At 63.3% G+C, this 24,851-nt stretch overlaps 1 protein-coding gene across 1 annotated transcript in view; it reads right to left on the bottom strand.

Moving 5' to 3' along the window:
* Window positions 1-24,851, bottom strand: part of PRDM16 (PR/SET domain 16) — a 281,781-nt gene that overhangs the window by 175,983 nt on the left and 80,947 nt on the right. Inside the window, exon 2 of the mRNA XM_053920486.2 lies at window positions 15,766-16,115. Coding sequence (XP_053776461.1) covers window positions 15,766-16,115 — 350 coding nt within the window. The remainder of the gene's footprint in view (window positions 1-15,765; window positions 16,116-24,851) is intronic.

Raw genomic sequence — 24,851 nt, 5'->3', positions numbered from 1 at the left:
GCAGGAAGGCCCCTCGTCCTCTCTCGCCACACCTCTCCTGGAGTCTCCTGGACACCTGCCTGGAAGCCTCAGGACAAACCCGGGGCGGGGCCCAGACTGGGGCTTCAGGCCAGACCCTTTGAACAGAGAAGAGGAGGTGGCCAGGCTGGGGGCTTCGAATAAGACCAGCTGACTGGCCCTGAGCCTCCCCCAGACCCTCCCTCAGAGGGTCTGGTCACTCAGAGTGTGTCCCTCCCCTGTGCCAGGATGGACTAGGGACAAGCACACAGTGAGGGACATCTAGGGAGCCAGGGGCAGGACAGGGGAGAGCCAGACACAGCCAGAACCCAGGCACATGGGTGCCTGCAGGCCACACGGGTTCCCTGGGTGATATCTGAGGAAAAAAGTATCTGAAGGACCCAGAGGAACCAGTTCCAAAGGGAGAGCTGGGAAAGGGGGCCCCTGGCTCTTACGTAAGTCCCGTGTTCTCCGTGGGGGACCCTTGGCAGTGCGTGGGAACCAGCGGTGGTCACAGCTTGGGGGGGGTGCAGGGCATCCACCACACTCGTCACCCCGCAACACCCAGGACCCTGTCCACATCGGGGAGTCTGGTCCCGCCTGCCAACAGGCCGAGGTGCCTTTGGGGTGTTGCACGACGTCCCCTACTGACACCTTTTCCAGGTAGACACCCTGACTTTGACGGTGGGGCAAGCCCAGCACCAACTGTAGATGGACCAGCTGTCTGAACACAGACTCAGCCGGGCAGGCTGGGCGGCCCCCTCTCCCCCAGTCACTGGGACAGCCCAAGCAGCCACACCTTTCCGGGCAGGTGCACGGAGGCACAGCACAGCAGGGTCACTTCCCCAGGGTCACCCGGCAGACAGGGCAGAGCCAGGTCCCAAGTCTGGGACCACAGAATCGGGCCTGGGGGGGCCACCCTGCCACGGGGCCAGAGAACGGGGCAAGGGGCATCCAGCCGCCACTCACGTCCTGCGGTGTAGCTGACGTTGCAGCAGCAGCTGGCGCCGCCGACTCTGAGGCACAGACGCACGTGGCCTCCTCCTTGAAGCCACCGGGGGACATGCACCAGCCTCGCCGCAGCCAGGGTCTCCTGTGTCCTTGCTGAGATCCTGGGGGCACCGTGGAGATGGTAAAGTTGCTCTTCAGAAGGAGCCCGGCTGGGCCCAGAGGTCCGGGAGACTGGAACCGTGGGGGCCTGTGGGTGGTGGAGCTAACGACACAACCTCGCATGTGGCCACTGCAAATGTCTTTCCAAGTCACAAAAAGGGGTGAACGGCTCTGGGCCAGGATTCTTTCCAGGACGTTCTTCCTGAGGTGGTGAGCGGCTGACCTGGCGTACTGGCCCGTGGGGACATGTGTTCTCCTGCTTGGAAGGGTGCCCCCACCTGGGGACCACCCTTCAGGGCCTGGCTCCCAACTCCAGCTTGTGCCCTCTCTTTTGCCCTCTGCTGGCTGCTGCCACCTTCCTGGCAGCTGGCACGCGGTGGGACAGGCGGGCAGCGCGGAGGTCCTCTGGGTGCCCCGTGTGGCTGGGCCCCCCCCAGTGGTGCCCCACCCCTGCAAGGAGACTAGGGATGTTTCCTTTGCGCTCCACCTCTGAGACTGGGATGTGCGTGTGAGCACAGCCTGCCTCACGTTCGCTCCCCAGACACGGTCTGTGAGGCGTGTCCCTCGAACCAGGCGCCGGGACCTCGTCCCCAACGCCAGTCTCCTCACCTGCCCGGGAGCAATCGCCCTGCCGCTGCTCGGGAAGCAGATGCACGGTCTGCAGAGAAAGTGAACTGTGCACCCGCCACTTACAAAACATCCGGGTCTCCGCCCCGTGGCCCCTGAAGCCCCCTCTGAGGGCCAGGAGTCTGCCCGCTGGGCGGTGGGCGTGTTGGCTGCCCTACGAGGCGGTCATTTGCTTCCCCTTGCCAGACTCGCAATGGGGCTCCCGGGTGCCCCGAAAGGGACTCCGTGTGGCACATACGTGTGGGGTCGCCATCCCCAAGGATGCAGGCCTGAGCCCAGCCAGCCCACAGCCTCTCCTGGGAGAGTCTCAACGCCGCTCCGCACGCACGCGTGGCTATTCTCCCTCTCCAACGTCTGGGCGAGTCTGTACGGAAAAATCGGAGACCATCGAAACGCCCGGCACTCTGCCGCTGCTCAGGGCGAGGAGCTCGCGGAGACAGGGAATGCGACATCAGTGCCACAATACCTCGCAAAGCCCGGGACAGGCCGCCTGCGGAGGCTTTCTGCCGGCGGGGCACCGGGCAGGCCTGGGACCTGGCCCTGTGCACAGGAAGGACGTGTGGCCCCCGCCCTGGCAGAGCCACACTCCCCAGGGACACCCCGGAACAAAAGCACAGCGTCAGCCGAGCAGATTTCTGATTCCAAGAGCTCACCTGCGCCCCCCTTTCTCCCACAGCCCTGCAGGCCCCAGAGGAGACGCGGAGGGCCAGGTCCCAGGCCAGTGTGGGTCAGGGCCCGAGAGCCCGCCACACACCAGCTCTGCAACCCAGACAAGGGCCCTTGCTAGGAAATCAGGGACAACAGTGCCACTTGGGGTCGTCGGTAACGGGGAATGACGTGGGTGCTATTATCCACCTTCAGCTCAGGTGAACCTGAGGACGGTTAACTGCCATCAAAGAGCGGGGGAGGGCAGAGCTGGACCTGGCGGGGCTGGGGCGCATGCGCCTCGCCGCTTCGCTCCGCAAAGGTCCAGAGTGCAGCCCCTTGGCACCCCTTTGGCGCAGGGTCCAGACAGGAGGACTCACTGGGTGGCGTCCTGAGACGGGCGGAGAAACCAGGCTCGGAGGGACACAGTGGACAAAGGGGGGGACGAAGGGGCGGCTGGCCCCCTCCCCGGGGCAGACTCCGAGTAGTGAATCAGCCATTCCCCGCCGCAAGGACTGGGGGCCGTGGGCCAGCCGGGAAAGCCCCCCAGAGCGCCTAGCCCCCCGACCCCACGCCCCAGGCTCCTTTTCTCGTCTGCCAGGCCCGCCTAATCATCAGATTCTGCCTCGCTCCTAATCCTTATTTTCTTTTAAAAAATGGATTAGGGAAACCTCAGCTGGAAAATTAATTAACGTGTGAATTGAACAAATATTTACCGAGCACTTTGCTCAGTACTCCTGTTGTATGTGCCCCGTATTCCACACCCCCTTTTCCGTGGTCCAGGCGGGCTCCCGGCTTCTATATTTGGTGGGTTTTATGGCTGCTTCCAGCAGCGTCATCCCCTAATCCCACCGTTAGGGCATCTTTCGCACCTATGCACTCGGCCACGTAAGCACGTGGAAATCTCCAGTTTGTAAGTGGAGACGAAGTGACTGGAGGACCGGGCGGAGGTCTGGGGTCGGGGGCCAGGCCTCCCTGGCTGGCAGGCTTGGGTGACTGTGGGCGGCGCAGCCTGGGTCCCCAGGGACCTGTGGGAGCGGAAGGAGCTCTTTGGAGCCCTTGATGTGTGCTGGGCGATTGTGTCAGCTGTCACCCCACTGCGGGCACCAGGATTATCGTCACTGCCCCATTCCCCGTCCCCCCCCTCCCCCCATCACTGGCTGTAGGTACGTCTGTCCTCGGAGAGCAGCCCCCGTCCCCAGTGAGACAAAAGTGAGCCTGCCTCCCGTCTGGGAAGGACGCGGGAGCCTTTTCATGGCGTGAATGGGGCCCTCACTCAGGCCGCATTGCACCCGGGCCGCACTTCCCCTTCCTCCTTCCCTCATTCAGGGCGGCTCTGACTTCAGCTAATTCGATCGCAGTCCTGCCGGGCCTTCCCAGCGCCCAGCCCTCAGCACATTGTCTGGGTGCCTGGCCTGCTCCCCCACGCCCAGCCGCACTCCAATTAGCTTGCCGCTGGGCCCCCTGTCCCCACCACTGCCTTGCTGTCACCGTCCCTTTTCAACCATTTCATCTGGGACTGGATCCGAGGGCCCTCGGGCAGCAAGGCCTGGACCCTGGAGTCAGCAGACCTGCAGCCAGGCAGGGAGATGGCAGGGGTGCTTGCAGCCTCACGACCCCGGTCCGCGCCGCCTTCCAGTCGGCTCCTGCCCCACAAGGCACCCGGACGGGGACGGTCAGCTGGGCGTCACTCCCCATATGCCGCCTGCACCTGCTCTGACAGGGCGCGACCCCTCCTCCGGGACCGGACAGGGTGGTGGCGTGTTGGCAGGAAGGTCTCTGTCTCCCTGTGTCCTCGGAGCTGTGGCGTCAGTGTGGAGCCCGTCACTGCCGTGGTCCTCGAGACCCCTTCTGTCTGGAGTGTTCACACACCGCAGTTGCACCCCCAGATTTTACCCCCACGTCTTCAGAGTGCTTGAAGAAAAAGTTCTGCAGCCCCACCGGCGCCGGCGGGGTCCATGTCCACTCACACGCAGGGACCCCAGGACAGGGGCGCGATGGGAGAGCCCGGGAGGGTTCAGATGGGGTCACGGGCGTCCCGACTCCTCGCTCCTCCTCCTGGTGTCGCAGGGATGGGGGCGGGGCACCTGCACGCCACGCAAGGCTGGCATCTCCTGTCACCTGCAGGACCTGGGGGTGATCCAACGGGTGCTGGACTTCTAAGGGGTCTATTTTGGGGTGAGTTGCATCCCCCCAAACTCATGTGTTAAAGTCTTGACACCTGGCACCTCAGCTGTGACCTCACGTGGAAATGGGGTCGCCGCAGTGTCACTAGTTAGGATGAGGTCACACGGCAGTGGGGTGGTGGCCCCTAACCCAGCAGGACCGGCGTCCGCACAGAGGGGGACACACCTGTGCCTGCAGGGAGGGTGGCCTGTGAAGATGACGGCAGAGACTTTGGGTGGACGTGTCCCCGAGACCAGCTGTCCAGCAAACCACTGAAGCCTAGGGGCGGGGAGGGGGCCTGCCGGCCGCGGGCACTGATGCCCCTGTCTGAGCCGCTGGTCTCTGGGACCAGTGCAGGGCTACAGCTTTGGGGGCAGAGGCCACCTCCTCACTCATGACGTCACAGCACCTCCTCAGAGGGGCAACCTCTCGTCTTCCCCGGCGTCCCCGACAGGAGCGTGTCTGAGAGCTGCCGCAGGAGGAGAACTCCACACGGCTGTTTGGGAGGCACAGCCCTTTTCCCGCAGCGGCTCGTCATTTCCTGAATCAGGGCCCGAGGCGCCGAGTGGAGCCATCGTGGGGAATTGCCACCGAAGGCCCAGGTGCCCCTGCTCTCTGCGTGAGTCTCTGGAGACACACAGGGACACACCAGGAGCGTGATCCCGGGGCGTCAGTCCGGGGGGCTGCTGAGCATGGCTTCCACTGACCGCAGTGACCCGGCGGCAGAGCTCATCGGAGACGAGAACGCCATCTGGGGGAGCACAGCTTCCAAAGGGACAGATCGCGGCCCACATGCTGGGGATGTGCCCCCGAGAGTCCCGATTCCACGAAAGAAAAGTCTCCCCACCCCTCAGTCCCCTGTCTCTTAAGGACTGCTGGGTCCTGGGACAGGCTGGGGAGGCGTGGGCAGCCTTCAGGACAATTTGTTTCAACCATCTTGCTTAACACGCGGGGAAACTGAGGCCCAGAGACAGGGACAGCGCGCTGGGGTCTTGGTGGCGTTTCGTGAGCGTCAGCTGTCCCTTTGCCCATGAGGTGAACATCTTAACCCCCTGTACGTTGAGTCCTAGGAAACTTCATAAAACCATCTGATGTTGCAAGGGGCATCCAGGACCTCCTCTGTGTGGCCAGGCGGCCGTCACCCACTCAGCACCGGGGGTGCGATGCAGGCTGATCCCCCGCACACACCGGACGCCGGCTCTCCTGGGATTGAAAGTCACGTTGAGGTCAGGGATCCAGGATCCCGGCAGCCGGCAGGCAGCCTCCTCAATGTCTCCTGCGCCTTCTGGATTCTCCCAGTATCTTCCAGCCTCTCCCCCCACGAGGGGCCCCCCACAAGCTGCAAGTGGGCGACCCGAGCAAGCTCAGCAGCTGTCAGGGAGCCCAGACTGCCAGGTGTCACTGGGAGACACATGAAGACAACCACCCTCGGGTCCTGGAGCCCGCTGCTCCGAGCGGCTGTCTCACGGCCTCCTGGTCCTGACCAACAGTGTCCAGGCCTCGTCAGGGGCAACTCCACAAGGGCCACCCGACTCACGGGAGAGCAGGCGGCCCTGACACGCCCGGCAGCCGGGAGCTTAGCCCACCGCTGAGCAAAGGCCGGGCCCCAGGCCGGGCCAACTCCTCCCAGGAGGCTGGAGAGGCCGCCTCACAGCCACCAGTGCCCCTGACCCCCCTCGGTGTCGTCGGCCACCGGGCCAGGACTGAAGGTCCGTGTCAGAGGCTGTGGGTGGCATCTTCTGGGAAGACATTTGGGTGAGGGGCGGGACGGGGTTTCTCTTCTGAGCCTTAGGGGGCCGAGGGCAGGACCCACAGCCTCCACCAAGCTCCCAGGAGAGCCCAACACAGCATCGGGGAGCCCGGAGCACGGCCCTCGGGCCCCACGTGGGGTGTGGAGGTCTCTCCCGCATGCACTTAAGTCTAAAGGAGCACTGGACGGAGGGCGTCCAAGGGGCCCGAGCGATTCCCACCACACCCAGGGCAGCGCCCCACCCCCGAGGGCTTGGCTCAGGTGCAGTGGAGAGGTGCCTGGCTCACCCTCCCTGACAGCCACCCCCACGGGCACATCCGGCTATGCGGCGGGGCAGCACAGGGACCCCTCTGACCTGGGCAGGCGTCACCGCAGGTGTCTCCCTGCAGGACAGAGGTGAGCCCTCAGTTCAGAAGAGATGAACTTGGGATGCCTCGCCCCTTGGTTTGGGGGCCGCCTGACACCCATGTGTCCCGGGACGCTGCGAGGTCTCACCCCCAGTGGACCCTGGGCGGCCGGGAACTTCCCCACTTCCTGAGAGGAGAGAGAAGGCAGGGCCGAAGCACCCATATTCTCCAAGGGCCAGTCACCTTTGGAAGCTCAGACTTGGGAAAGTTGCCCCGGGTCCCTCCAGAGGGTGGCGCAGGCAGCAGCAGCGTCCTCTAGCTCTGAGCTCAGTGGGCAAGCACACGAGGTTGGCACACCGGGGGTCAGCTGGGCTGGGGCCGTCATACACTCTCAGTGCCTCTTCATTGTGTGAACAAGCACATGGAGCCTTCTAGAAGTGTGCCTTTTGTAAGGTCCTCAGCCCCCAAGGGCTACCTGTGTTTACTGGCCTGAGGTCTGGCCTGGGAGCTGCCTCTCCTCCCTGCTTCCTGCCTGGGGACCCTGGTTCCAGGACCAGAGGACGGAGCTGGCCAGGGGCTCCAGGGGGCAAACCCATGAGCAGCTGTCCTGGGTCTCAGAGGCCCCTCCTGGGGGGCTCGGGGCCTGTGGGCCATTTTACTATCACCATTCCCGTCTGCACCCAGCGTTTCATTTGGGGCCTGGAGGAGGCCAGGGGAGGGGGCTTTGCCACCTCTGCCGGCTCAGCCACCCTCAGGCCCCTGTCCTCTCTGGCCAACGCCTGGCTGAACCTTCTGGGCAAGCCCCTTCCCTTCCCTTGGCCACGTACAGCCCCACGGACCCCTAGGTGCCCGTGGACAAGCGGTACCGCCAGGCCTCCTAATCCCCCGCCCACCGGCTCTTGGCAGCGCTGGCCGGGCCTCTGGGAGGGAAGGGAAGGCTGATAAATTAGTCTGCAGGGAAACAAGGCGCTTCGACTTGTAAAAGGTCACCACGACTTTGTTCTGGGTGAGGGTTTATCTCAGCCGCAGCAGGGACAGACAATGCCCGGGGCCTAAGTGGCAGAAACCTTAGCTGGGCTCGTGAAATGACTGTGCTGATAAGCCAGAATGGACTTCGGGGAGATCCGAATGGGGGAGGAGTGGACGCCGGTGGCTGGACGCAACTGAACAGGGCTGACACAATGGGACGCACAATTACACGGGGCCCTGGCCCAGGGGAAGAGAGGCCGCCTGAGAGCCCCGCAGCGGCGGTCCCCACAGGGCCCGCTGGCCACAGGCCCCCGCCCCGCCCTGTCCTGCCTGGCGGGCGGGGCGCAGCAGGCACAGAGGACAACAAGAGGGGCCCGTGAACGGTCCTGGGCATGGCCTCGGGAGGGTGGTGCCATCCTTCAAGCCAACTCGCTGGGAAACACAGTCGAACCTGGCCCAGGTGGCTGGGGCCAGGCACACAGGGGAGCTGGGGCTGGCCCTGTGACAGTAACACAAAGCCCCAGCATCTCCCCTTTCAGAGGAGCCCCCCCAGACACGCCAAGGTGCTTCCTGTCCCCTGGTCTAAAAGTGACTGTTAGGTCACGCTCTTCACCGCACCCCAAACAATAGGAAAGTGCACGGGAGGTCACCATGACCACCCCCAAGGTCGAGGGCGAGGCTTCCACCACCCTGGCAGGGCCTTCTGAATGGCCGCAGGCAGAGCGGCCCGGATCCCAGCAAACCCAGCCACCCCGGGTGCCCTGCTGGCCAAGCAGAGCAGAGGAGGGCGGGGGGGGGGGGGGCACACAGAACACATTCCTAACAGGGGGTGACTGTTCCCCAAAATTCCCAACTTGAGAGAAGCTCTGGGACACAGGCAAGGCCGGGCAGGAGGTTCTCGCCTTTGTCCCATGACCCAGGCAGGCCTTTTACGGCCGGCCGCCCCGGGACTCTCATCTGGCCAGCGGAGGGAGGCCCACGGACGGGCTGGACGGCGGGACGGCCAAGTCCGAACTGGGGATCCCCGGGGAGCCGCCAGGCCAGTGGCTGCCACCCTGAGGAGGGGCCAGCCTCCCGGCCTGATCTGCTCCCGGCGAGGCTGCTGCTGGGAAAGCTCTGGAAATAGAAACATGTCTGTGTGAGCGCCAGACCCGCAGCTGCTGCAGGCTCTGCAGGTGGGTCACGGGAAGACGGGGCTCACGCAGAGGGGCTGGCCGGCCTCGCTCGGATGGCAGCGTGGGCGCAGATGGAGGCCAGGGTTCTGTCTGTGTCACGTCACGCCTTCCTCGTCCCCGTCCCCTAGGGGTCAGCACCCACAGGGTGGGCACTGGGCGCTGCCTGACTGTGGGGCCATGGGGGCCATGGGGCCAACCTTGAACTTTCTCTCAGCAAGTGCTGGCTTCGGGACCTTCGGGGGAAAGGCAGGGAGGCGCTTCCTGGGGGTCCTGAGTCTGGTCTCACCCCCCTGCGCCATCCTGCTGCGTGGCCCTCTGTGACCACTCCCCTCTCCAGGGCTGGAGAGGGGGGAAGTGGTGATGGCCCGGGTGGTTCCCAGGCAAGACAGGGACAGTTGGTGCCTAGGACAGCCCCTGTGGCCTTGCCCTCAGGCAGGGGTCACAACGATGGTCAGTCTCCAGGGTCCCCCGCCCCCAGGAGAGCAGGCTGGGCACCAGCCGATGGGATGGGGGGGTGACAGTCCTCAGGAGCCCTGGGCCAGTGTCACTAGCCCAGCACAGACAGCAGACACCGGGGGCTTTGTCATTTCCCCTTAGTGTGCAATCCCCCCTTTTCTTAGGGAAAGAGGAGAGAAAGGAGGGAGGGAGGGAGGGAAGCTCCCTGTTCCCAGGCAGCCTCCTGGGGGCCCACAGGGGAAGGCTGAGCCGCCTGGTCCCCTGCGTCACCCCTCCCGCCTTCCTCCGACAACCTGCTGGCATTCTCCAGGTCCCTGGTGCACCAGCAGCCTGTCCAGACATGGGGGGGGGGGGGGCAGCGGGGCTGGTTGTCACTGGTGTGTGAGAGAGAGACACGCAGGGTAAAATACCATTTAAGAAGTTGGTATTCGTGGACGTCTCTAGAATATGAAAAGAAAATATTTATTTCCTTTTTCGCTTGTGAATCAGATGCTCTATTTAAAGAAAGTACCCTCCACTGGACTGGGGCTGAGTTATTACCCCTTAAGGAAATAAAGGAGAAGTCTTGGGAGGTATTCTTAGTCATTCTCTCTCCTTTTTTCTAAAATTCCTCCGGAGCCGGGCCGAAGATAGCGCAGGATTTCATGGCATTCTTGGGCTAAAAGCGTCCCGACCTGACAGTGCTCGGAGGGACAGGCGAGGGCGGCGCTGCGGTCCCATCCCTGCACCTCACGCGAATCGGGAGGAGCGAGGTCACCCATCCGGGTGCTGCCCAACCCGACCCCCGGCACACGCACACCTGGCCGTGTCTCAGTCGGCTTGGATCTGCTTCCCCCTGAACAGCCCGGGAAGAGGTCCCCAAGCATGCATGCCGTCCCCGTGGTTTCCTTGGGCGCTCACATTCACGGGGCGCACACTTGTGACTCCGGGCGCCTTCCGGATGTGCATTGTGCCACCGAAACCCACTCAGATGACCGTCACGGGAAAAACAAAGTCCCCAAATCCCTGCAATGTTCCTGGGCCTCACAGGAAGCTCCAGGTGGCCCAGACAGAGAGGCCCAGCGTCACAGGCAAATCCACTGCCGGCGGAGGAGCCGCTGCAAGGAGGGCTCAGGGGGTCCAGTCCCCCGGGGGTGGAGGGCTGCAGGGTTGCCCCCTGTGGGCCTCCGGGTGCTTCGGAGAAGAAGTGAGAGCACCAAGCCTAGATCGTAAGGCTATGAGGCCAGCAGGGAGGCCCAGAATCTGGTCTTTACAGTTGAGGTCGACCCTGCCCCTGTACCCCCGCCCCCCGGCACCTGGCACCGGCGGGATGACAAGGAAAAACAGCAAGAAGATGATGTGAACAAATGAGGAGCTAAATAAAAGCCAGCAGGTGCCCCCTCCCCTGGGCACACCAGCCAGCCGGCAGGTATGGGAGGTGGAGACAGTCGTCCCTCTTTCTTTCTAAGTCGGCATCTGAGCCCGACTGCGCATGGAATTTCCTGGGGGCTTTCACAGACCCGATGCCCAGGCGGGCTTGTCAGGACTTTTGGTTCCAAACCAGCACAGTTGTGGACAACAGGGTGGGACGGTCCCTCTCTCCAGCTAAAGCCCTGTGTCCCTGGGGCAGGAGCCAGGCCCCTATAATGCTAACACTCCAGGTGATTCCAACATGCAGTTCAGGTGAGACCCCCAGACCTGGACCTCGGCCCCCAGGCCTCAGACTCCCGGGAGGAGCCTAAGGAACAGTCCTGACCTTCGCATTTTTCTTTGTGAACTCGGAGGGGAGAGGAGGGTGCTGCGGGTGAGGCGGGGAATGCAGGAGGGGGAGGAAGAGGCTGTTCCCCATGGAGACCCTGAAGCTGAGGCTAGGGGGAGGCCTCAGAACATGGCCTGGGGGCCTGTGAACTCTGCCACACCCAGGAACTCTGGGCAGACCTGCCCCTCCCCCACAGCCGTGACTGACAGCCCCCAGGGCCCGGAATGCTGGTCCTGGTGCCGCATCTTCCCAAGTGTGTCACGGCTCCGAGGGATGCCTGCCCACTGCAGGCGGCACCCTGATGCCCCAGGGGAGCAGACACCCCCAGGCCTCATCATTCATCCTGCCACCCAGGGCCTGAAATAGGCCCCCAAACTGCTTGCCATTTGAAGAGGCTCGGCCCTGGCTAGGGAAAAAGTACATTGCTTTCCTAAAAATGGGCGTAGGTGAGTGAGCACACAGAGCTTACTTCCTCCTCGGAAGCGCAGGCCTCGCCCAGGGGCCCAGTGTCCTGGGAAACGCCTGTCTCAGGACGGTCCCAGGATCGGAGAGCACAGGGCGGTGGCGGTTCTCCCACGCACCCCCACCCTGGCATCCCTGTGTGCCCCGGCAGCCCGCCGTCCAGGGTGTGCAGGGTGGTCCTGGCTGTCCCTCCCCATACCTCCCTTGGGCTCTAGGACCTTGGGGGAGTCGCCATGGGAGTCACGTGGCCAGAGCTCTGAGAATCATAGCCTGGGGCCTTGAGGCCCTTTGCCCAGTGACCCCGAACTGCCCACAGGCCCAGCCCAGACACAGCCTGTTTGTTGACTGAACAAGTGAACACCAACATGAGCACTCAGGACCAAAGGCCAAGGGGATGAGGTAATGCGCCGAGTGAATCATGCAGATGATTGAAACCCCGTCCGTTCACATCAACCCTTCCACCAGCTTCTTCAGCCCAGGCGCCAGTCCCAGTCCGGGTGACGCTCTGGGCACCTCGGCCGCCGGTGCTGGCTTTCTGGGGGAGGCAGGCCCTCAACCCAGAGACAAGCAGAAGCGGGCACATTAGTGGGGGAATCCCTCCCGTGGGCTCCCTGGGGGGTCCTATGGGGCTTGCCCTCCCCTCCTGCCCACAGCTGTGTGTGTGTGCGGCGGGGGGGGGGGTCCCCAGCTGCAGGGCCAGTCCCAGGCAGGTGGTACACCGAGGAGCCTGCTTCCACAGCCCACTCCCTCTGGGCTGTCACTCCAGACATCTCTTAATTAGCAAAATAAACAGCATGATGATAAATGTCATGATTTACTCAAAAAATGATCAAATCATTGTTTCTCCAGACCCCTGGGCCACAGAATGCAATCTCGCGGTGATTTCTTCCAGGCAGCGTGAGTGGCATCTGCGTCAGCAGACAGGCCGCCCTCTGGGGGCCGGGCCGGTGTGCAGGTGTCACCCCAGGCAGGGGGCAGAGCCCCTCCCTTTGAGATGGAGCCCAGGGGCGACCCTACTCACCCCAACTCCTGTCTGTCCCCACAGACGTGGCTGGCCAGGTTGGGGTGCAAGAAAGAAACACCTCAGCACATGGGGTGTGTTTCCCTCCAAAACGACAGGCATCTCCAGGTAAGCCCCTGAGCACCCAGGAGAAAGGGGGTTCAGAGTCACGGGGTGCTGCTGATACACATGTGGGAGGGGAAGCCTCAGCCACCAGGCCATCCCCCTCGGTCCCATTGCGCTGAAGGAGGATTCCTGCATGAAATGAGGGGGTCCCCCAACCCTGAACCTGAAAGGCGTAAGCCATCATGTCCGGGCCAGCGTGGGGAGAAGTGCTTTTTGCCAGAGGGGCGAGCGTCCCCGAAACCACGGGGTGGCCAGACAGCGTGTCAGTCACATGAAGACAAAAGGAGACGGTGGCCGTCCAATTTGATTTCTGTGGAATGCCCAGAAAAACAATCTTGTTCTCAGAGCAGAGAGAAAATTGTTTCCATGGTGTCCCAGAGTGACAGTGAGAATGATCTACTTCACCTTGATCTTAATCCAGACCTGTGGACACCTTCCGGTGTCTGCGGGGGCATCCCCCTGCGTGTCCGGCTCCCGGGCCCAGCCAAGAGGAAACCCCCTCCGAGCTCAGACTGTGAACAGGTCCGCTCCTGGCCACCCCCGGGGTGTCCGCAGCGACACCGGACCCTCGGGTTTCTTCTGCTGCTTTTGCTGAAATGTCCCCTCCTCTTCTCTCAGTAAATGGACAGCACGCAGACTAGAAAATCGAACTGCCCCGATTTATGAAGCAATTCCCACGTGAGACCCAAGAACCACGCACAGGACATCCAGGGCCGTGGTAAGATGACCCCAGGCGAGTGTTGTCCCTGGGGGCTGCTCGGACGTCTGGGCCTGCCCCCGCCTCACCTGCTTACCCCCCGGCACTTACGCAGAGTGGCTGCCTGGTTCTCTCCCTCACCGTGCTGCCGGCTTGCTGCGGGCCTAGGGCGCGTCCTTGCAGGGGCGCAGACTGGACAGGACGCGTGGCCAGGACGCCCCATCTGTGTTAGTGACTCAGGGGTTCAGAGGAAGATCCTGGGTTTTCCGCTCCGATCTGGGGCCTGATTGCAGGCGGGGCCCTCAGTCGACACCTCACGGGAAGGGCTCCCTGGGAGTGGCTCTCCCAAGCCGCCTGTCCCGCTCAAGGAGGGCAACAGAGTAAAGGGAACCGGCAAAGATCTATTTCAGGGGACTCGTCGGGAATCCCACAAGACTGCACAGGAGGGAAGCTTTCTGCCCCGAAGGCCCAAACGGAGGCCCACAAACCTGGAAAGAAACCTCCTTATGATGGACTTCAAGCAACAGTGGGTTTGTCCTTTCCTCAGGGCGCTCTCTCTGTCCCCGGGGAAGCAGGGCTTCCCGTTCAATCCTGCCACGGGCTCTCAGTCGCAACAGTAATGCAAACACCTGCCAAGGCCACGACGCCCTAAGACGGGCCACGGAGCATCAGCGCCTGAGCTCGCAAGGGGGACGAGGTCAGGCGGGGTGGTGCCGCGCACCCAGGGTGCTACGGGAGGGTGGCAGGCGGAGGGCAAACACTTCCAGTGCTGGCATGAGAGGCAGGTGTCAGGTCACGACTGGGGACAAAGCCCACTGCCAAGGTGGGCGGGCCGGGCAGGGAGTACGTTCCCTCACGTCCGCCGAGGATAAATAATATCGCAAAGTCAACAGATAACAGCACAGCCGGTACCAGGCCGGGCCCCAGCAAGCCGCGGCGATACGGGCCATTTCTTTAAAGAAAGAGCAAACAGAGACCCGTATCAGGGCAGACAGGAACAAGGTCGCCTCAAGGTCGCCCGACGCATGACCGGTGAGGTTCGATTTCGCTCCAGCATCTAAAAGCCACCTGCCCCTTGAACAGCCCGGACCTCTCTGAGCCTGTCACACTAACACCCTGAAGCGACTCCCCCGACCAGCCAGGCGAGAAAGGCAGGGCAGGCCGAGTCTGCAAGATGCCACCTCACAGCCAAAGCCACTGGCCTGTCCACCGTCGGAAAATGCACCTGTCCGCCCAGCTAACCTTCTGTAGAGCTGGCCCTCAGACGGGAAGCTCCCGTGTCCCCCGCATGCACACCCCACCTGCCTGCTGGGAAGAGGGGGCCCCACCATTGAGGGCCCACTGGCCCTGTCTCTGGTGACAGAAGGAGGCTGGCCAGGCTGCAGGCCGCTGCCCCCCTGCCCCCCACAAGCATCAGCACTCCCAGCCTCTGGGAGATCCTGAGGGAGTGCCTTCATGTCGCCAGGCCCAGGAGAGGTGCCCCGGGGTGGCGGGGCGTCCGGGAGGCTTGCCTCCAGCTGGGGAGAGGGCACCCATGAGCCCCCCGAGTCTCTAGGAACAGGTTCAGGCATGACCCGCAAGGTTTAGAAACCATGAAGCCTGTGAGGGAACAAAGGCAGGGAACCTTCCCGAAGCCCCGGCGAGGCTGCGAGAGCTGGCGCCCCCAGCCCTCGCTGCCCCCACCCCGGCTCTTCCCAGAGCTGGCCTCCGTCCCAGACAGAATCCGGGTGTGCACCTGCGTTTCCCGCCCTGCCAGCCCCCCAGCCAAAGCAGCACCCCAGACTGGCTGTGGGGGGCCAACAGAAAGGCCAGGACCCAGGAGACCAGCGTAAAGTACCCCCAGATTGGGGTCCAGCATCCGTGGTGACACCTCCGAGGGAGGGACGCCCTTCACCTACGGTGCCTCCACTCTCCTGCCACACACAGTTGCCAGAGCCACCGAGGTTGTTAGGGAACACTAACCCATCAACCCCCCTCTCTGGCAGGATGGGACTGTTCCCCACTCATATGAGAAGTGGGGGCTCCTGTCAGGGAGCTGGGTGACAGGGAGCAGTGGGTGGGAGGCCCTGGGCATTGAGGTGCATGGGGAGCCTGGGGACAGCACGGCTGAGACGCTGAGAGGGTGCGAGGCCCCCATGGGCAGGAGACTCCCCCGTGCAGTGACCCTGCTCTGGGACAGTCCACCCATCTCCCGGCCCTGCTGCCTGAGCACCTAAGACCCAGACGGGACACGCGGGCGCTTTAAGACATGAGCTCACTAAAGACACATTTCCGGGAAGAGAGCGGGCACAGCCCACGGGCCTGACAGCCGTCCGTAAGGACCTGCGATGCTTTCGGAGTTGCGTCATGCGAACGAACGGCGGGACAAAACAAGCCTGGGAAATGTGACATTCGAACGCTCTCTTGCCCGAGCCTCCCGCCTGGGGCTCCGCCGGCTTTATAAATAGACGGAGCCCGAGATAAATGGCCGCGATCAATCACGCCGGCGGAGAAGGCTCACCTCCCATCCGAAGTCAGCCTCCTTCAGCGTGGCCCGTGGCGCCACCATGTAGGGGCCAAAGCGCTCCCCGATCTCCATCCTCTTCTTCGCCCAGATGCCCAGGCCGGCCCCCGGGATCGAGGACTCCCGGAGCTCGAAGTCCGGGGGGATAGGGATGTCCTCGGGGATGTAGACGGGGGCCTCGTAGGGCGAGCCCTCCTTGGGGGTGAAGTCCTCGCTGGTGGGGAAGGGGGACGCCGGCCCCATGGGGATGGGGGACATGATGCTGTCCTCGGTCTCGTCCTCAGCGCTCTCGCCCGCCAGCAGGTCCGGGTCCGGCTCATACATATTATTTACAATGTCACCGTCACCTGAGGGAAAGAAGGCAGTGTCAGGCGGGGCGGCACACCTTCCCCTGTGAGTGAAGCTCAGGGACCACCTGGGACCGGGCTGGGATGGGAGCCCGGCAGCCCCCGGCCCCCACGCCTGCCCAGCAGACGTGCCCCGGCCCTCTGCAGCCGAGCATCCCTCACCCACGCGCGAGGTGCCCGGGACGGCTCCTCCAGGGACCGCGTCCTCTGCATCTCCCCGGGGCCCCGTGGGGGACCGAGAACCCGATAGCCTGTTCTGCTTTAGGAGAGTGGGGACAGGAGCTGCCACAAGATTGGGGACAGAGAGGGAAGTTGTCACCCTGCGCACCCAACCCAGGGCTGGCGGTGAAATCCACGACCCAGAACCATCTGGTCTGCGCCTGCAGGGGGAAATGAGGGGACAGAGTCACATCCCAAGTTCCCGGGAGGACTCGGAGTTTGGGTTCCTGTGGAATGTGTCCCGACACCTGGGATACCCTGGGCAGTGGGTGGGGCCAGCAGGACCCTGGCAGTTCCCGACGGCCGGTTAGGACAGAGGCCTGCGGACACCGTGAACGTGGGTCTCCACGGGCTGCCGGTCACAGGACTGAGTGGACGGTGGAAGGGTCCCCAGCTTATCTGTCTGGGCAGCCTCTCTGGGGTTTTTCCTAAGAGACACTTGGTGTCAAGAGAGTGCCACCTGGACAGATACTGGCCCCAAGGAGGTGACAAAAAGCGGGCTGAGGAGTGACAGCAAGGGCAAGGGGTGGGCCACTCAGTGGGGACAGGGCTCGTCCCAGGCGCTGACCCAGAGAAGTGAAAAGATAGGCGACGTTGGCAGCGCGTCACTCGCAGTCGCCCGAAGGCAGAAGCACCCAGGTGCCCCCCACAGGTGCGGGGTGCACAAGCGTGGTCCCCCACGTGCAGCGATGCTACACAGCCAAGAAAAGCACTGGCCGCTGCCCTGCTGCCGAGCAGGCACCACGCCGAGGGGGAGAACCAGATGCCAAAGGCCCTGTGGCCTGTGATTCTGTGTCTAAGGGACGTCCAGAGCGGGCGAACCCATCGAGACGGAACACGTGTTGCCGGGGACGGGGGGACGGGCGCACGGGTGTGGGGTCTCCTCTGGGGGAAGGAAACGTTCTGGAATGAGACAGAGGCGGCGGGCGCACAGCTTCGTGACATGCTCGACATCACTGGGCTGTTCTCTGCAGGACGGCCGGCGTTCTATGTCATTGGAGTTCCACCACGATACAATTTTAAGTCAGAGGAGCTGGGGGCAGAGGGGAGGGGCAGCAGGAGGACCACTCGGCCCGCAAGCCAGCTGGCCTCTGACTCGAGGCTTCTACCTGAGCCTGCCTTTTGGAAACCTGTGAAAGTGACGGGCCGCCGTGGTCACTTCGGCCCTTGCCCCTCGGCCCCTCCCTGCTCCCTGCCATGGGCCGGTGAAGCAGAAATCTCCACAGAGAAGGGACCTTTAAGTACAAGAAAAATGACTTTGGGTCCCTCATGCTGCTTGCAAACAGATCTGGTGGAGAAGAAACGAAATGTTTTCTTTCCAGAGAAACCGACGTCTTAAAGGGGAAAAACATCACGGGGGTGACACTTATTTAATTCAGCAGCGCTCAAGGAGTGATTGTTACGTCGGAAGTGGCCTGCGTCTGGTTCCTTCCTCACGGACTGGTGGGGTCCTTCCAGAAACGCCGCAAAGGCCCGCTGCGTGGCCCCCTCTGCCCAGGACCCACAGTCATAGGTTTGGAAGGGCTCCCCTGCACCCCGCCCCGGCCCGCTGGGGGCGCAGAGGTAAATTACAAGGCAGTGGCCCAGGTGCCACCTTGTTACTGGGAGCTGGGAACGGCCTGGAGCTGGCAGACAGAGCCCGCACGCAGGCCCAGCCCCAGGAGGGAGCCTCGCTTTTGCGGGGGGCCGACGGAGGGGGTCAGAAGCGCGGCTGCGCACATGTGCCTCTCGGGGCTCTTTTGTTTGGCGGGGGCGTGTTTTTAAAATTTTCTGTTTGAATTCTACTTCCCAAAACGTTTCACCTGCTGGAGGACAAACGGCACTCTGAAGCCACATCCAATTTCCTGGCCGAGCGAACAGGCAGGAGAGCACGGCAGTGCTTCCTGCTGATTAAGGAGGCTGCACTCGGGCCTGCACCCCGAGCGCCAGGAAACCCTGAGTCTCCCTTCTGCCGCCCCCGCACCCTTCTCTCGGAGCTGGGGGGCCGCAGGCCTGAGGACCGCGCAGAGACATTTGGAGACGGTGAGGTGTCCCAGCAGCCCCAAGACCCTGGAGAAAGCGGAAAGCTTCTCAGAGGCACCGGAACCGCGGGGCAGGCCGAGCATACACCATCCAGCTCCCCACGGAACCTCGGGGACCCAGAGGGGCTGCATGGAGAGACTGAGGGGGTCTGGGAGGGCCCAGCCCAAGGCAGGGGCCCCTCTGCCCTGAGCTGGACAGGCGTTCCCCCCCAACACCCCCAGTTCCCGGCCCTGGCCACCCAGGCCCCATGACTGCTGGGGTGTTTCCAGGGACTCTCTCTCGAAGGTCAGGATGCGCAGCCAAGAACACGAGCTTTTTATGACTTGGGAGACCGGCGTGGGTGTGTTACTTCCGGGCCAGGAGACCGCGGGTCCTTTATTGGGGTTTTGCGGTAGTTTCAGGGGAGGCGCTCCTGACGGAGCCCATCATTCCTAAAAGTTCTTCTGGGAGACCTCCCAAGACAGTAAAAGCAGGGAGGAGAGGGGAGGGGCAGGCAGACACAGGAGGAGGGGCAGGGGCCCGGAAGCCCGCCATGGAACAGTCCTGAGCCGGGGCCACCGAGATTGGGCCACGGGACCCCCGGCAAGCGCCAGTCCCAGCCAGACCCCTGTGTTCCTGGGTGATGAAGTGCCAGGCCTGGTCTGGAGGCTTGTCACAAACGACTCGGCATGTATGCCTCGGTCATGTGGTCAGAGAGGCGGAGCAGCCCAGCCGCTCCCCGGTCTGGGACGTGCCACTGGGAGCCTCCGTGGCCCCCTGGCCCTTAGTTTAGGGGGAGGGTTCTGCCCCGCCCCTCAGAAGTTAATCATCCCTGAACAGCAGCTACCCCACCATCTCCCAGAGAGCCCCATGGAAACATCGGGGTCTGCAGAGAGAGAGGAGACCCCAAGTTAGGACAGGTGGGCTGCATGACCTGGTGCCGAGGGTCCCTCCTGCACTGTCCCTGCAAGGCTGATGGCTAAATAAGCAGGCTCCGCCCGGGAGGGTGATTGTAGTTGGCCTGAGGACCACCGGCTCCTTCCCGGAGGCCCTAGCTCCCGGGCGCGCTGGGCGGAGTGAAGCCTGGCTCCTGGGCAGGGCGCCGGGAGGGAACTTCTGAGTAGGTGCACATGTGTGTACCCCCTTTGTCGTGGGCCGGGTTTCAGGAGAGCCACTGAACCTGCTGGCCTCTCCTGCTGGGGCCTGAGAGCGTGGGTGTGAGTGTGGGTGGGGCCCGTGTGTGAGTGTGCCCAAGACGAGTGTGTGAGAGGGGTGAGGGAGTCCTGAAAACATGTCCATATGGCCTCCCCCTGCCTGCACGCAGCCCTCTGCCTGGACACCCCAGAAGAAGGCAGAGGGAAAGCCCATCCGTGGGGCTCAGGAGCCCAGGGGCTGGGGCCGCCTCACCCTTCCTCCCCCAAGCAGGAGACAGCAGGGCCGTGTCTGCCTGCCCCGGGCTGGGCACCCCAACGGGCTAATGGACCCCGCAGGAGCGGCCCGGTGCTGGCCCACAACATCCCCGTAGACACCGCCAATAGGCCCGGAGGAGGTACAGTGCAGAAGTCCCCTGCCCACACGCCCCCTCCACGAGGCCGGCTCGCCCTCCCCCGGCACCGCACATGCTTCTCCCCTGCGCACCCCCTCCCAGGACACCCCCACTTGGCCAGAGGAGGAACCTGCCCCGGCTCTCACCTGTGCAGCCCAGGGGGCATGCGCACACAGGAGAACACGTGCCCCGCCGGCCGCTGGCCGACACTGGCCTCCGGGGCCCCAAGCCCCATCCTTCCTGCCTGGCCCAGGGAGCCACTGGCCCTGCCCCTGCAGGTCCACCCTTCCAGGTGCTGCGCAGAGAAGGGCTGGCGGACCGCTGGGGGGGCCACACACAGCTCCCCGCCTCCAGGAGGTGGCTCCTGGGAGCAGGGGGGGCTGAGGAGGAGGAAGACTTCCCTGAAGAGAGGAGCCCACTTTGTATTGGTGGCGACGTCAGGAGCCGTAAAGAGGGGCTGTTGGGGGTGGGGAGCAGGAGGCGGCAGGTCGCAGGAGGACCCGGGCAGCTCTGCATCCCCCTGTGGAGATGGGTACAGACCTGCGGGGACACAGAGCTAAGTGCTGTGGCGCAGGCGAGAGCCCAGGTCAGAGGAGGAGACCTCGAATCCTTGTCAACACCCCTGGGAGACCAGAGCTCTGCGAAGTGCCAGCCTGGGGACCCACAGAGGGCACAGGGCCTGTCCCTCTCCCAGTCCCACAACTGCGTGTGATTCTACAATTATTTCAATTAAAGTTCTGATGGAGAGACCACCTACTTGGAAAAACCACAGGCCTGCATTCCCCCCGGCACGCGGCGGGGTGGGGCACCCTCAGCCCGGAGTATACCTGGGCACACACCTACTTCCTTGTGGGCTCACGGGTCCCTCCTGTTGGCCAGCATCCCCCACCCCAGACCAGCTCAAAGCCGAAAGGATGTGCCATTCACCCCATCATCGTCTTCAGCAGCCTGCACGGGCACTGGCGCCAGGCCGGGCTGGGGTCGGTGAGGCCAGCAACGTGCCCAGTGCCCTGCCTATGAGCCGGGCCCCCGAAATCTGCACCTCTCCTGCCCCCCTCATCATAGCCCATCTGGCGATCATCTCTGGGTCGTGGGTCAAGAGCAAATCATCTTCTGCTGATTGGATGACGACCCTCAGGTGGGCACTACCATCCCCCCAAATGGGGGAGAACAAGTCACCGGAAGAGAGAGAAAAAGAGGGGCCACAGCGACCCCCGTGAGTGAGCTGCTCAGAAACAGAACTTGGGGGACCCTCAGTGGAGCCGTGACGCGGTTTGCTGAAGGAGCTCAGATGGCTCCGCCCAGGCCCTACGGGCCAGCCGTCGCCCACCCTTGGCCTTCACCCACTCCCCATGGAGTTGGCAGGCACGGCCCCGCCCAGGGAGGACACTGCATGGCCACAGCTGCCCAGGGTGCGCCGCTGGCTCCGGGGCTCGAGGGCCCTTGAAGGGAACCACCCCGGCCACCCCAAGGAGCCAGCTCCGGAAGTCCCGCCATTGCCTCAGACCTCCAGCTGGAGACATCGCCTCCCAGGTCCCTCCCTCACTGGAAGTGGCCCGGCCTTCGGAGCTGACACTCTTCTCCCTGGACAAACATGCCTCCCTGGGGGGTGTGATGGACAGGCCGGGGCTCCACTGGCTCCCCCAAAACCCTGGGCAGAGACACGCCGGGCCGGTCAGGGTCGACCTGAAAACATTATAGGACACCCCCTTCCAAGACGCCATGAGGCAGAGTGGCAGGCCCTGGGCCAGGACGTCCCCCCTGGGAATTCTGCACCCCATGACCTCTGAACCTCAAGAACTCAGGGCCACACCTCTAAAAGGGGCGATGTCTTCTCGTGGGAGACAGGCTGGCCCACTCAGCAAAGCCAGTCCCCTCAGGTGTGCCCAGGGGACAATGGCAGATCGGAGAGGTCACTGCAGATGAGGCCATGTGCTGTGATGTCCGGCTGTGTGTCAGGCCGAGGCACCCAGAGGCGGGACCTGAGCCCATGGGCCCTAGACGAGCTGGCTGGGGCCCCCGAGCATCACGGCACCGGACTCCATAGCCTGTGCTGGTGACATTCCAGCAGCGAGGGACCCAGCTCGGTTGGAGGCTTTGGGGACGGTTTGCCCCTCCAGCTCAGGGGATCTCAGAGTGGGGTCCCCAGACCTACGGCATCCCTGTGCCCCCAGCACTTGTCGAATACAGCTCCCACCCAGACCCGCTCCACCTGAGACCCGGTGCAGGCAAGGTGCTCGGAGCCCACACAAGCCCTCTGGGGTGACAGCCGCCCCTGAGGGTCTGAGAGGGGAGCAGGTACACTGCCCATGTCAGAAATGCCAAAGTGAGAAGTGTGCACCCTGGAAAAGTAGGATTGAACACAGAGGGAACTGACCTCCTCAAAATGGGCAAAGAACTTGGGAAACCGGGCCAGCTCCATCCCCACCGACCTGTTTCTCAAACCACACCCCCTACCACCCCCACCCGCCCCAGGGACGTCCGCAAATTTGCTGCTTAGTAGGAGAAAAAGGGCCGCAATCAGCCTGCTCCCGGTAACCCCGTCCGGTCACCAGGGGAGACTGGGCCCAGTTCACTTCTCATCAGAAACACTTAAAGAGCGATTCTCGGTTCAGGAAGCTACACCCCGGCCAGGCTCCCAGTTCTGGTTCATTCCACCACCTGGCCTGGCTGCGCAGCTGACAGTAGGGGTCCCACAGACTTCCCCAGGACGGTGCTAACAGCCCCACGCCCTGGCTGCAGGCTGGCCTCCACAGGCAGCAGCTCGAGACCCCCAAGCTGCTTGCTTTCATTACAGTTTCTGTGGGTGAAGCGGGACCCAGGCTGTGACATGTCCCCCAGCATCCCTCCCTCCCTAGCCTGGCTCCCAGGGAGAGCACCCACATGCACCCAGGAAACACCGGGTGATGTTCCCAGGAAACCAGGCTGGACCAGGCCTCTCGAGTCTGGTTTCAACTGAAACCTCCTACGCAGAGACCGCCAGGCAGTGTGGGCCCCGGGGCCTTCTGGTGGGTCCCCCAGGATCTGTGTGGACCCTGGGCCTGAAGTCCCCATCACACCAACCAACAGAAGGACATGCTCACTCCCAGGGAGAGACAGGCTGGGGCACAGGATGCCCCTCCCAAAGGCCAACTCAGGGTTTCAGTGCCGGGGGTCCCGTTAAGTCCGCCAGGCCTATCAAAAGCAGCATTTACGCGTCCCGCTCAGTTCGGCGTATAAAAGGAACATGGTGGCAGAGGCGAGGCGGGGTGGGGAACAGACAGCACCTAGGACATTGGGAAGCAAGGCGCCTGGCCGGCCACAGGGCCATTCAATTCTAGAAACATCCAGGGGTGACCAAAAAAGCCACTGGGTAACAGCGGGTAGGCCCGGTCAGAATGCTGGCTTCTCCTCTGTCCTGCGGGTCAAGGCCATTAGCAGACGGCAGCTGGTCCGCCGAGGTCTCATGGGCAGCTCGGTGCGGGCGGGGCCCCGGAGCACACAGCCGGCACTGCTGTTGACCTGAGTCCCTCGGAGGCCCCGTGAGCAGGGCTGGGGGTAGGACTGGCCTTGTTTTGTACATCGGGGCAGCTCCGGCCCACACAGCTGGACAGGGCTGCTTAGCCTGGATTCTAAAGTTCTCGGACGCCGGACTGTGCAACCCCAGCACCCTCCCTGCGGTGGGACAACGCCTGGAAAAGTGTCCCAGCACTTGTGATGGCCTTGTCTCCTGACACACAGAAGACACAGGACATGGGTGGGTGCACTGAGGGGCGGATGGGGGACAGATGAGCAGGTGTGTAAATGACCACATGGGAGAACAGACAGATGTGTGAGTGGATGAATGGATGGTGGGTGGGTGTGGATGGTGGGTGGGTGATTGGATGGATGGATGGTGGGTGGGTGTGGATGGTGGGTGGGTGATTGGATGGATGGTGATTGGATGGATGGATAGATGGACAGGTCAGTGGGTGGATAGATGAGGGATGGATGTGAATGGATGGATATGAGGACAATCTACAGGACAATTCTTAACAGAGAAAGTTAAAGGCAAAACCCCTCACTTCCCATTCTTGACTTTCTTTCCCTGAGGATGAGCCCCATTAACATGACCCCCTTGCTTCTCTCCCCCCAGACTCTGCCGGGCAAATCTGTGGGGACACCTGGGCTTGCCCAGTCCAGCCCCCGACCTGGGAAGGGAGCCGGTTTCTCCGCTTCCCCGTCGGGACCACCCTCCCTGCAGCCACATGGAGCGGCCTGCCTGGCCCAGCGCTTTGGGCGGCCAGTGCGCACATCCATGATGCCGAGGTTCAGCCACAGCCCCCCGGCCCGCTCGCTGGGCTGCTGGGACTTCGAGTCCCCACCTTCCGACAGTTCTTTTATGTCTCCAACCACATGGCGAGGCCTGCTGGGCACCGGGCGCCCAGTGACCCCAACATGTCCCTCCCCAGATTCTGCAAGCACCCACAAGCTACAACGGTCACAGGGACCATCTTGCCTGCTGCTCGGGGAAGGGATGAGGGATGGAGGGGGGGCCCTCCAGCAGGTTGGGTCGGCCGAAGCCACTGGGTAAAATGGCGACATAAGCCTTCTTCTTCTTTCTAACTGGTGATTCCCGTGCTGCAGCGTTCCTGCCGAGGCAGCCAGGTAAGGGGGGCCCGTCTTAGATGAGGGGGTTCTTGGGGCCGCAGGACACTCTCCGCAGCCCCAGCTCCAGAAACCATTTGTGAGAAAGGGAACTGGGAGGGAACAGCTCAGCGTGGCCATTGTTCGTCACTTCAATCAACCACGGCAAACGCGACCACCTCTCCCCCTGGCCCCCCTCCCCCGGCCGAGTCCTGCCTGGGAGACAAGGACAAAGCAGTCGGCTCCAGGACCAGGCCAGCGGGGCATCCGCAGTGCTCGGGGACCCACGGCCGGCCCGGGCTGCCCGGGGCTGCCGGCCACCTCGGGTCCCCGCTCATTGGCATTCTCCTCGCCGAGCAGCCGCT

Source organism: Desmodus rotundus, chromosome 3, assembly GCF_022682495.2.
Source record: "Desmodus rotundus isolate HL8 chromosome 3, HLdesRot8A.1, whole genome shotgun sequence".
Classification (NCBI taxonomy): domain Eukaryota; kingdom Metazoa; phylum Chordata; class Mammalia; order Chiroptera; family Phyllostomidae; genus Desmodus; species Desmodus rotundus.
Note: the sequence above shows the minus strand (reverse complement) of the source record. Positions and strands in the feature narration are given on the sequence as shown.